Source organism: Rhamphochromis sp. 'chilingali' (genome assembly GCF_963969265.1).
Source record: "Rhamphochromis sp. 'chilingali' genome assembly, chromosome: 19".
NCBI classification, from domain to species: Eukaryota; Metazoa; Chordata; class Actinopteri; order Cichliformes; family Cichlidae; genus Rhamphochromis; species Rhamphochromis sp. 'chilingali'.
In genome coordinates this window covers 33,801,205-33,814,595 of record NC_137946.1, presented here as the reverse complement: position 1 = coordinate 33,814,595, position 13,391 = coordinate 33,801,205, and the positions used below count along the sequence as shown (strand labels likewise).

Below are 13,391 nucleotides of genomic sequence, written 5' to 3'. Positions count from 1 at the left end.
ACCCTTTTTAATTTTTCATATTTATTTCCTATCTTATTCATAGCCTTTTCCTTTTTTGTTTTCTTTAGGTCACGAGCAGTTGTCCAAGCATTTCACTACATATCGTACTGTGTATGACTGTGTACGTGACAAATAAAAATTTGAATTTGAATTTATTCAGGAAGAAAACCAAACATTGCAGATATTTTTATCATAATTCTGGTTTTACGCGGCCGATCAACACAATTTAAAAACTGGTATAAAGTCCACACTTTTTCCGTCAGTTGTTCCGTCTGTCCTGCTCACATCTCCAATGGTTGTACACGTTGTCATTAACGTGGCTTCACTCCACATCAGTCACGCCGCTTTGCTTGCTAAAACACCGGTGTCGGCACATAAGGAAGCTTCATAGCCTGACAACGACGTTGATTAGCTGCGTATATATGAATGTGAATCGCATCATTGGCTGGACTATGGGATAAGGTGGCATCGTTCTGATCCCATATGGGAGCAGCCAGTCACTGACTGACTAACACTGCAAAACAGAATTGTTAAAGTTTTAATTTTAATTTCAATTCAGGGTAGATTTTTTTTTTGGGCACAACACAGATTTTCTGTGCACAGTGACCGTGCCAGCAGTGCGCAATTGCGCATGCGCGCAGCTTAGAGGGAACATTGCTCAGCACCCCACAGTGTTATTGCCATCACCTGGCCAACAACACTCACAAGTGACCTAACCAAAGTAGCCAAATCCTCCACAGCACTAAAGGTCACAGCACAAAACATTCACCACATGAGGGCCGCATTTGGCATCCACTATCATTGATATTTTAACAGTGCACATATGGTGTACACCCTATGCCAACTGTCAAGGGATTTCTTTAAATCAACTCGTAGTTCTTCAGCTAAGACACCTGAGTTAGAAAACACAAACACTGCAGTTGCCTTTACATGCGTGGGCAGTCACTCTGAGACCTGCGTCTCATCGCTCTGCGCTCTTTATTTATACATGTCTGTATGTCTGTGTGTGTGTGTGTGTAAATAGCTTCTTATTCTAAGAACTGAGCTGAGGTTCCCCTTTTTCTAATTCTGTATGCTCTTACAAAAAGAGGAAGCTAACAGTTGTTTATCACACAAAAGTACATGTCAAAAGTCACGTAGACGTTTGCCTAGTGATTAAATAAAAGAATACATTTCATGAAGCTGATCACATTATATAAAAACAATATTCTTTTGACACCAACTTAAAAAGGCCTTCCTGCCTCAGCCATAAGACCATAATTCACAAATGGCCTCAAACCTCCTGTCAAGTGTGGTGCCACTGATTTACTGGTATGCAATTAAACTTTACCTACCTACTTTTGGGTGGCGTGCCAGGCTCGAGGCACCTTTAAACGCCAAATCAAGAGTACACAGCAGACCAGAAATACAGTCTCCTATCACACTCTGAAGCGTACCCCCACCCAGGATAACCACCAAACGCAACAAATTTAAACAACAAAGCAAAGAAACAAACAAGTGCTTCGAAGGAAGGGCAGCACAGCCACCCAGCTGAAACACACTTACTAAAGGTGTCATGGTCCGCGGCCCGGTGTCCGAGGAGCTGATGGGATGCCCACGTCCACAGGTGTGGCTGTTAACTCCACACCTGCATCCCATCTCAGGCGATTATCAGGTGGACTATTTGATCCAGCCCAGCCAGCTGCTCCACGCCAGTCCGTTAGTCGTCTCACAGCGGTAACAGCTCGGCGTGTTTTTGAGCCACCTGCCTGTCCACCTGCCCGTCTGGAGTTTGGATTGCCTCCGGTACCAATCACCTCTACTTTCCTGGAGCTCCCCCGCGGACCCTCACCCCTCCCTCCGGCTCCCACGGCCCCGCTTTGACTCCTCCCACAGTCCCGATTACTGCGTTCCTGCGTAACTCATTCCCCGGTCTCTTGGTTTTTCTAGTTTCTCGCGTGTTTTCCTTTGACCCTTCCGGGACACCTTTAGTTGAAATAAAGTTTATTTTTCGTACTCCTGTGCGTGTTGTCTCTGCTTCTGGGTCCAGCTTGTGTACTGAACTTTGGTTCATGACAGTACGGACTGGCCAGGACCCAGCAGATCCAATACGTTCCGCCATCAATAAACAGGGCGCTATTCTCGGTCGTCACGATCAGCTGCTCCAATCACTCCAGGACCAATACCAGGAGCTTAGTGACACTCAGGATCAGCTGCGGGCCAAGCAGCCCGACCCTGTGCACCACAGCGTTTCACCTCCGCCGCTGGAACCCTTCCACGGGGAGTTAGACCTGTGTGGAGGGTTCCTTTTCCAATGCTCCTTATTCTTCAGCCGCACGCCTTCCCCACGGATGCTGCAAAAATTTCCCACTTTGTGGGGCTGTTACGGGGACGAGCTCTAGCATGGGCTGAGGCTTATTTAACCTCTCACCCCATTCATGGTTGCGACTATGATGATTTTCTGGAGGAGTTCAAGGCGACGTTCTCTCCTCCAGTCTCGGAGGACGACGCCGCACAGAAATTGCTGGCGCTCCGTCAGGGGCGGCGCAGTGTTGCCGAGTATATAGTCGAGTTTCGTACCAGGGCAGTTGCCGTGGGTTGGCCCGATTCGGCCCTCCGTGGGGTCTTTTTACGCTCGCTAAACGATCAGATGAAAGACCAACTAGCGTTCCACGAGGCAACAAAATCCTTCGAAGAACTGGCTCCTCGCCCGCAGGATCGATAGACGCCTGCGGGAGAGGGATGCCGAGCGGCGGCTTAAGCCTTTAGGACCCATATTGCGCACCGAGTTTCGAGTTTCATCGTCCCCACCCACGGCTGCGTGCACGCGTTCTCCATCGCCTCCCCCGCCCAAACCCATGCAAATCGGACGCTCCCGGCTTTCACCAGAGAAAAGGGAACGCCGTTTTCGGGCTGGGGACTGCCCGTACTGTGGGAAGCCCGGTCATCGCATCGCTGCTTGCCCGGTCCGCCCAAACGAACCGGCCCACCGGTAAATCCGGGGATACGGGTGGGCAGCACTTTAAGCACAACTAGACCCCAATTGTTACTGTCTGTTACCATCGTGACTAACAACGAGACTTTCACATGCCCCGCGCTGGTGGACTCCGGGGTGGAACAGAACCTCATGGATGAGAAACTGGCTAAGAAGTTAGAGTTATCACTTACTCCGCTTGAACCTCCCATCCCCGCGTCTACGTTGAATAATCAGGTGTTTGCTTTTATCACTCACCAAACCGCGCCAGTACAGTTAGTCACATCAGAAAACCACAATGAGCTACTTTCCTTTTTCACTTTCCCCTCCCCTGACACCCCGCTTATCTTAGGCTACCCCTGGCTACAGAGACATAATCCTCACATTGATTGGGCCGGAAGAAGAATCACCAGCTGGAGTCTGTTTTGCCTGGCAAACTGCTTGAGGTCAGCCGTTCCACCCGCCTCAGTGGAACAGATTCCAGTCCCGCCACAAGCACCAGACCTCTCTTCCATTCCCCCAGAATATCATGATTTACAGCAGGTGTTTAGTAAGGATAAGGCGCTCTCACTGCCACCTCACCGACCATATGACTGCGCCATTGATTTACTCCCGGGAGCTCCGCTGCCCTCTAGCAGATTGTACAACCTGTCTCGTCCTGAAAGAGACACTATGGTGAGTTACATCCAAGAGTCGCTGACAGCAGGAATAATCAGGCTGTCGTCCTCCCCCGTCGGTGCGGGCTTTTTCTTTGTGGGGAAGAAAGGGCGGGTCGCTCCGACCGTGCATCGATTGCCGAGGTTTGAACGACATCACTGTCAAGAATAAATATCCCCTCCCACTAATCATCTCCGTTTCGAACCACTCCAGGAAGCCACAGTTTTCACCAAGCTGGTCCTGCGGAATGCCTATCATCTGGTTCGGATACAAGAGGGTGATGAATGGAAGACGGCCTTCAATACTCCATTAGGGCACTTTGAAAATTTGGTGATGCCGTTTGGTTTAACTAACGCCCCGGCGGTTTTTCAGGCCCTAGTCAATGACGTGTTACGGGACTTCCTGAACGTGTTTGTTTTTGTGTACCTGGATGATATTCTGGTTTTCTCCAGGACTCTCGAAGAGCATCACGTCCATGTGAGGAGTTTATTACAGCGGCTGCTCGAGAACAGACTGTACGTCAAGGCAGAGAAATGTGAGTTCCATGCTTCATCTGTTTCCTTCTTGGGCTACATCCTAGCAGGTGGACAGGTGAAGACCGACCCAGTGAAGGTCAAGGCGGTGCTGGAAAGGCCGGTCCCGGAGTCACGGAAGAAGTTCCAAAGCTTCCTCGGGTTCGCAAATTTTTATCGCCGCTTCGTTCGGACCTACAGCCAAGTGGCCACGCCTCTCACCCAGCTCACCTCATCTAAGGTACCTTTCACCTGGCCCCCAGAGGCCCACGCAGCCTTCGTTAAATTAAAGCAATTATTCACATCCGCACCCGTTCTAACCCATCCTGACACTTCTAAGCAGTTTATCGTAGAGATTGATGCGTCTGATGCTGGAGCTGGAGCAGTTCTCTCCCAGCGATCCGGGCCTCAAGGTAAACTCCGACCATGCGCCTACTTCTCGCGCCGACTCACCCCCACGGAGAGGAACTACGACATTGGCGACAGGGAGCTCCTGGCTATTAAGCTTGCCTTAGAAGAATGGCGCCACTGGCTGGAGGGGGCTGGAGAGCCTTTCCTCATATGGACAGACCATAAAAATCTAATGTACCTCAGAACTGCCAAAAGGTTAAATCCACGCCAAGCCCGCTGGTCTCTATTCTTCACTCGCTTTAACTTCACTCTCTCCTACCGTCCAGGGTCACGGAATATCAAGCCCAATGCGCTCTGCATCCCATCTCAGGCGATTATCAGGTGGACTATTTGATCCAGCCCAGCCAGCTGCTCCACGCCAGTCCGTTAGTCGTCTCACAGTGGTAACAGCTCGGCGTGTTTTTGAGCCACCTGCCCGTCTGGAGCTTGGATTGCCTCCGGTACCAATCACCTCTACTTTCCTGGAGCTCCCCCGCGGACCCTCACCCCTCCCTCCGGCTCCCACGGCCCCGCTTTGACTCCTCCCACAGTCCCGATTACTGCCTTCCTGCGTAACTCATCCCCCGGTCCCTTGGTTTTTCTAGTTTCTCGCGTGTTTTCCTTTGACCCTTCCGGGACACCTTTAGTTGAAATAAAGTTTATTTTTCGTACTCCTGTGCGTGTTGTCTCTGCTTCTGGGTCCAGCTTGTGTACTGAACTTCGGTTCATGACAAAAGGGAGTTTGCCCAATTACAGTGAACACCATCACTCACCCACTTAAAAGTAAAACAAAAACTGATATTCAGTCTTCACAAAAATATCCAAATGATCCTGGACGAGTCCCCACTTATATTGCCACCGGGCTCGAAAGCCTCATCATAAATAAGGAGACGAACACCAGAATTTAGGTGAGAAGAGATTTTAATCTTAAAATTCATTGCAAGTTGGTTAAAATGGCTGGTAAAGCAAGGGCTAGTGAGTCTCCCTAAAAGCCTGCCTCAGGTATCCTTTTATGCACACCCGACTAGGTGTGGTCAATTTGCAATAGCTGAACCCACTGAAGAGATTAGGGGCTGCAGAGGAACGTAACACCAGGATTTACTCTAACATGTTTTACTCAACAGTCCAGCAACGAGAAGCTCAGAGCCCCTGCCTGAAGTAGTGGGTGGGAAAACAGGATGATGAGTCACAGATACATGATTAGTTTTAGGTGCATGGGCCAAAGGCGCGAGCCTGCAGTGTGCTCCACCCAGGTGGAGCAATGCAGGAGAGAGAGAGAGAGAGAGAAAGAGGAAAAAAGTCTGTCTGGGTCTTTGGTTGCTTATTAGGCTGGTGTGAAAAATTGCCACCACACCACTGTTTGTTTGTCAAACTTAGATTCAGGAGGAACAATGCGGTTTTTGTCTTGGGTCTAGATGCTGAGACCAGAGAGTTTCTCTCTGAGTTTTTTAGATTCAGAGAAAGCATTTTACTGCATCCCTCAGGGGATCCTTTGGCGTGTCTTTTGGAAATATTGGGTATTAAAGCTGTTTTAGGTTATTAGCTCCCTAGAGAACCACAATGAGACCTTAGTTTGCATTGCTGGCAATAAGTCAGATTCATTCCTGGTGGGTATCTGCCAGTGCTGTCCCATTGTGATTGTCATTCTGTTAATTATTTCCTTGTCTAGAATCCGGCCCAGGGGTAAATGGTGTTTAGCTTTGCGACCTCAGGATTTTGTCTCTGCTTTTTGCAGGGGTTGTTGACTTTCTTAAGCATGACCTCCAGTTTTATCTAGGGCAATTTTAAGCCAATGTAAAGCAGCTGGAATAGGAATTGGCACCTCTGGGTCTGAGGCCATGGTTCTCATTTGAAAAAGAGTAGAGTGTGTACTTTGTGATGGGAATGAGTTTCTATAGGACAGGGTTGTCCAATCCCAGTCCTCAAGAGCTACCTTCCTGCAGCTTTTAGATGTATCCTTGTTCCAACTCACCTGAATCAAATGAATGGCTTGTTATCAGGCCTTTGCCAAACTTGATGGCATGCTGAAGAGATAATTTGATTCAGCTGTGTTGGAGTAGGGATGCATCTTAAAGCTGCAGAATTGTAGCTCTCGAGGCCTGGGATTGGACACCCCCACTCAGTTTTATTTAGGCAGTACCAAATGACAACAACAGTTGGCTCAAGGCAATTCATATTGTAAGGTAAAGGCCTGACAATGATACAGTGAAAACGTAAAAAGACGGGACTCTCCTCAGCTCTTTCTGGGACAGTGGCGCGGCTGCCCCTCTGTTGGTCTTCCTTGGTCTCTTGTGTTCTGGGGGCCTCTGGATGTCTGGAGTCTTGATCTCCTCCATACCTGCTTCATGCCCTGGAGGACGGGGCTGTGGCCCCCCCACACCCTCTAGCAGATCATTACATGAAGGAACCTTTTAAAAAAACAAGCGCATCCATGCTCACAGGTGTGCACACGGGTGATCACACCCACAAACTACACCCTTTTTGGCTCCTACCTCAAAGCACACTGTGTTCTGTCGATCTTATGTGCTGCACAATAATGTTTAATATTTAGTATTTACTGTTATATTGTGATGTTGTTTATTCTATTACTCTCGTTCTCTTCTGCTTGTTTTCTTTTTTCTTTCTCAACAGGTGATCCAGGTGATTGATATATGCATTTTTTTCTCTGCTTATTCTGTTGGTTTTTGTCTTTTGCCCTTCTCCCCCGTCCCTCTTCTCAGCTGTTTTTCTTTCCCTCTTTCTTTCTCCCCTTCTTTCCCCCAGTCAAGTCTGTCCCGTGTTCAGCAAATGAAAATAAAATAAACAATAAAAGGTGAATCAAATAGACCATTACGGCAAGGCTGGGATGGTCAGTTTGGTAAAGTGGGCATCTTTCTTTGCCTTTAGACAACAATTCTGATGGCAAAAGAGCCAAACGGGACATGCAAAAAAAAAAAACAAAAAAAAAAAGAAAACGTAAAGAGACCAACAGCTGTATGACCCCCTTTGAGCAAGTTCTTTGGTAACAGGGAGAACTTAAAAAGAAATAAGAATGACAAATGATTGTTTTAAAACTCATGTAATGAGTATCATAATTTCTATTTTCTGTCCTATTCATCACATATTTCATAATATAAGCTTATATAAGCAGAGAGAGAAGATATGGAAACTGTAGAAAACTTTAGAAAAGGACTGTGCTGTAACTCAGATGGTGGATACATTATTGAAATCTAATAGGTAACATTATTGTAATGTTGTAAATGTAATAAAGTTAGGGCTGGGCGATATATCAAAAATTTATCGTTACCGAAATTTATGACTCTCATCGACGTCATTTTGCCCAGGTCGGTAAATTCGATATTTTAAAAAAAGAAAAGGCATGTGCAGGTTGGCGATGTTCATGTCCCTTTAAGACGCTGTGCTACGTTACAGACTTGACGGGGTGGAGTCACATGACTCTACTACCTGTTAAGCTGGGCAGACACTGTGCGATTTTTTCAGTCGCGCGATTCAGCTCCTGCTCAAACTGCATGGTTGACTCGCAGGGGTTAGAAGTTCATAGGTCACGATGCAGGGTCTCACACTATACCGCCCGATGCTCTGATACGACCTGAGTGCTCACACTGTGCGTCCATAAAATGAAGGTTATAACAGAAATTCTGTCGCTCGCTCTCTCTCTGTCTTTCACTCACACAGACACACCACCACCATCAACTTTGCTAAATTGCTAATGAAAAACATGATCAGGCAGCTGTGAATGAGCAGCATGTAGATCCAACTATTTTCACGGTTGTTGTGGTCGTGATCATTTTGTGAGGCCACATCGAAAAGGCTCGGATGAGCTTTCCAAAGTTCTACAAGTTGTGCCTCCGTCGCTTGTGTCCAGATCACACGCTGCACTGTCGTGCTGCTCCGTCTTTTTCGCTGACATTTGTGTTTGCGCGTGCGCAGTGTGACAAACTGCGGTGACACCCTCACGACGGTCGTGAATTCTCGCGACCAAGCGATTGATGATCGGGAGCTCGTCGTGAGGTGTCAATCGCTTCTCGTTACCCCACGTATACTATACGATGCATGACGCAGATGAAGGCCAAAATCGGGCCGATCGCCAAAACGGTCGCACGACTCAAAAATCGGCTCAAAATGGGCCAAAAATCGCACAGTGTGAGCCCAGCATAACAAGACGAGACACGGGTGAACAAATGGAGGACGATTTAAATGTTGAAGCAGCAGCGACGGAGGTAGAGCTGGTGGAGGAGGAAGAGGAGACGCTTGTTAACAAAAAAAATGCATCATCAATCGTTTGGCAACATTTTGGATTCAACAAGGATGATATTGATCAAAAAATTGTTAAATGTAAACTCTGCAAAAAGACTGTTGCGTCAAGTCAAGGTAACACAACCAACCTCTTCCACCACCTGCAGCACAAGTTTTTGTTTAAGAGTTTATAGTTTTCACTAGTCACATGGCAGTGCTTAGTATTTATTATAGTTTTTTCTGTGTTCAATTGACATTTGTGTTTGTGACATTATTTGTTTACAAGTTCTAGTACCTCAAGGCCTTAGCAGAGATAGGCCTTTGTCCATGATGGCATTACATTTGCACAATCATTGTTTACTTTCTGAATAGCCAATGTGAAACATATTTATTATTAAACTATTTTGTTTACAAGGGATATACATTTTTTAGAGAGCATGGTTACATATTGTATCCTACACTTTTTATTTTGTTCAGTTAATAAATCTTAACCACTAAAAGTACTTACTACTATTGTCTTCATTTATTTTCAGTGACATTTTACAGTCCTTTAAAGTGGTAATAATATAATTGCAATGAATAGGTCTAGGGGGAATAATATTATCAAAATAACTGGAGGAATTATGCTGCCTGCCACAGCCCCATCAAATGAAAAAAAAAAAAAAAAAGTTTGTTTTTTTTGGCACTTGGGGGGGTTATCGTCCATTTATCGTTATCGAGGTTAACTGCTCTATTTATCGTGATATTGATTTTAGGCCATATCGCCCAGCCCTAAATAAAGTTTTTTTTATATAGCACCAAACCACAGCAACAGTCATCTCATGCATTGACGAAGCATCATTATTTAATGTGAACATATGTTAAGCAAAGTTAGCACATTATAACTTAATTTCCCACCTCATCCAATGGCAGCAACCTTTCTCTCATTGTTTTTTTGTTTTTGTTTTGTTTTTCAATTTTGAATCCATAGTTTTCAGTCACATGACTGACTCACACATGGACTGTCCAGTAGAATAAAAATCTCACCTGTCCCAAATCAAGACCACTCAGATCATCTGTTCATGGAAAAAAAAGCTACGATACAAGGAGAAACTACACATTTTGGGGACTCGTGATCCATATTCTCCCCCAGCAACTGTCCCACAGCCCCTGTTTGGTGACATCTACATGTATCTTGCAGAGAATCCTTCACCTCACACTGCTGCCTGAATAAAAGCTTTCAACTGCAGACCTGTAAGGCTGGGTTATTTAAGGTATGCTCTCATGTTGCCGCTATAATCTATGCCATTTTGGCAGCTGTAAATAAGCAAAGTACAGCTATATATATATCACAAAGTCACAAAAGTCACCTCAAGGCGATTTATGTAATGGGGTGAATACCATACTATATACAAAAAGTCTGTGATCAAACTATTTAAGACGTTTTGTTGATTGAAAATTCACCAAATTATTTAAGACTGATAGCAGAGAACAACTTTACCAACACAAAGCACCTTTAGTTTTCCAAAGTGCTGAATTTATTTGCAGAACTTGCAACTGAAAGAAAACCCTCTAGGACACCTGCAGTAATTCCAAGGCTAAACTGCAGGTTTAGAAGTAGGACAGATGTAGGCCAATTACATCTAATTAAAAATTGCTGCAATTTCTTTGCCTGAGCAGTGCTTGAGATAGAGTGGCTGTACACAGATTACGGGGTTACACAAATGTGACGCTCTTTCCTGTTTTACCAAAGCATGTAATCATTTGAGAGAATTATAAAGAATTATGTTCCTTTAGTAAACTGCAGCAAACAATTCCTCACGTGTGTCATTTGACAACTGTATGGTTTTAAATAAAAATTCAAAAGTCAAGTCAGAAACAGGAGTTATCCAGAATTGCAGTACGGTACTTTGAGGTTTGTATGCTTGTAAGCGTGGTGTATACTCTGACTAACACTCTACTTCGATCGCAGCCTTCAGTCTTGGCTGTATGACTGAGTATTTCAGTCGACAGCAAAGATAATATATGAACACAGGTCTGATGCTTTGATCTCTGATACCATAAATCAGTGAACTCAGACATCTGGGGAAAAGGAAAATACAAACATAAAAAACAATCTGGATGCGCACAAACACTATCCTTGTTAAAACTCTTGCAAGTGCTGTGAGTAGTGGGTTACAAATGGTTGAAGAAAGACTGAGACCCAGCTGCACCAGATGTAGCAGCAGTGTGTTACAAGCCTTACGGGCTGAAGCTTTATCTGTGGAGGCCGACCTGGCTGCTACTATAACACCGATATAAGAGCATGTGATTGCCACACTTGCTGAAATAAACAGAGCACATGTGAAGGCTTTGTCGTAATCATCAGACATAGACCCACCAGACATTGCTATTTCAGAGCAAAAGTCTTTCATCTGCAGACTATCAAGGGCTCCAAAAGGAAACTCTAACAGCAGAAGAACTCGAGTCAAGATATTTAGTGAACCGATGGCCCAGATCACAATGATGGCCACACCTGTGTTGGTGATAGTGATGATGCTAGCATGCCTCAGTGGGTAGCACACAGCAACATATCTCTCCAGAGACATCACCACCAGCGTGACAGGAGAGACCACAGTTGTAAGATTGGCAAGCATGGTGAGAAAACCACATACAGGATATGTTAGTGTTATCCTACAAGCGGCAATAATATACAATAACTGACTCAGTGCCATCTGTACTGTGTCTGCAAACAGAAGGTTATACAGGAGAATGTATCGCGACGTCTCACAGAACAAAGCTTTGCTCCTTAAAGTAAAAAGCATGATTCCATTAATGCAGAGAAATAAACAACATGGCAGTGTAGTCAGAGTGGAAAATAAAATTCTTTCCAAAACCCCTTGATACTGCTGGTTAGCAGTAACATTGGTCAGAGACAGATTTGCAAGTAACATTTCAATAAAGAAATTCAGTTTTTAACATCTTCAGTGGAAATAAAACACAAAAAAGTATTCCAACATTTAAAACAGAAAGATCCACAGAGCTCTTTTCAAGTCATCCTCCTCCTGCAGGAAATTAATAGGTTAGAGGGCTGTGGCTGCTTTCAGCTAAACGGCACTGGACAGCAAGATTTTCTTACCCACACATTGTGTATATACGCTCTGTAGTCACACCTTTTCATGTGACTATCACATGTCTGCATTATTTTTTTCCAGTTTCCTTACAACCCCCCTCCTCGCGCCAGGGACATGATGACGTGAAGATTATAGTATAGTAGTAATATATTAATAGCCTGTTAAGTTGATTCCATATTGTTTAAAGCATTTTCTTCACCCCCACCCGAGATTGGGTACATAGCCAAGTGCGATAGGAGAAGGATCGTTGAGTGCGAGAGGAACTGACCTGAAAAATAGGATCATGGCCAAGCTTGAAACCTGGATCCCCCATAGCCGGTTACCAAGATTACGTGAAGTACCCTCAGAAGGTCTGCTAGATGATGTTAATGCAGCACTACGGACGATACCTACAACCACGATTACCGACACTAACAAGCTGATATACAATACGGCAGCAGTGATCAGTGAGATGCTTGGCTACAAGTTGAACAGCCACAAGGGGCAGTACCCTCCATGGAGAAGGAGGCTAGAGGGCAAGATCAAAGTAGCACGGAGGGAGGTTAGCCAACTAACGGAGTTGCAGAAAGGTGCGACAAAGAAGGTGCATAAGAAATACAGCAAGCTGTCCATACCTGAGGCCTTGGAAACTGCCAAGCAAAGGCTCACAGCCTTGGCCAGCCGCTTGAGGAGGTACACCAGAGAGATAGAAGGCAGGAGAATAAACCAGCTGTTCTCCACAGAACCAGCAAAGGTGTACTCTCAGTGGCAAGGGAACAATAAGAGAACAGCACCACCCAGGCTGGAGACGGAGCAATACTGGAAGAGCATATGGGAGAAGGACGTAACCCATAACGGCAATGCTCAGTGGCTAGTGGATCTGAGTTCAGACCACAGCGACCTCCCTGAACAGGGTCCCGTAACCATCACAGTGGCAGATATCCAAGAAAGGGTCTCCAGTATGAAGAGTTGGACAGCACCAGGGCCCGACATGGTTCACGCCTACTGGCTAAAGAAGCTGACTGCACTCCACGAGCGTCTGGCAGCACAAATGAACCAGCTGCTAGTTAACGAGAGACACCCGGAATGGCTAACCGAAGGTCGGACGGTCCTGATCCCCAAGGACCCCAAGAAGGGACCGGTCCCCTCCAACTACCGACCAATAACCTGCCTCAGTACTACATGGAAGCTCCTGTCAGGCATCATATCGGCTAAGATGAACAGGCACATGGGTCAATACATGAGTGGGGCACAGAAAGGGATTGGCAAGAATACCAGAGGCGCAAAACACCAGCTACTGGTAGACAGAACAGTCAGCCGAGACTGCAAGACCAGACTGACCAACCTGTGCACTGCCTGGATTGATTACAAGAAGGCCTATGACTCAATGCCCCACAGCTGGATACTGGAATGCCTAGAATTGTACAAGATCAATGGGACCCTAAGAGCCTTCATCAGGAACTCAATGGGGATGTGGCGTACAACACTAGAGGCCAACTCCAAGCCCATAGCACAAGTCACCATCAAGTGCGTGATCTACCAAGGAGATGCTCTGTCCCCACTGCTGTTCTG

General features: G+C 45.9%; 1 protein-coding gene across 1 annotated transcript; it reads right to left on the bottom strand.

The window, feature by feature from the left end:
- Window positions 1–10,676: 10,676 nt before the first annotated feature.
- Window positions 10,677–11,660, bottom strand: LOC308387018 (odorant receptor 131-2-like; the record flags this gene model as incomplete). The annotated part of the gene is made up of 1 exon (XM_080866890.1): window positions 10,677–11,660. The coding sequence occupies one exon, from the start codon at window positions 11,658–11,660 to the stop codon at window positions 10,677–10,679; it is 984 nt and encodes a 327-aa protein (XP_080723016.1).
- Window positions 11,661–13,391: the final 1,731 nt, after the last annotated feature.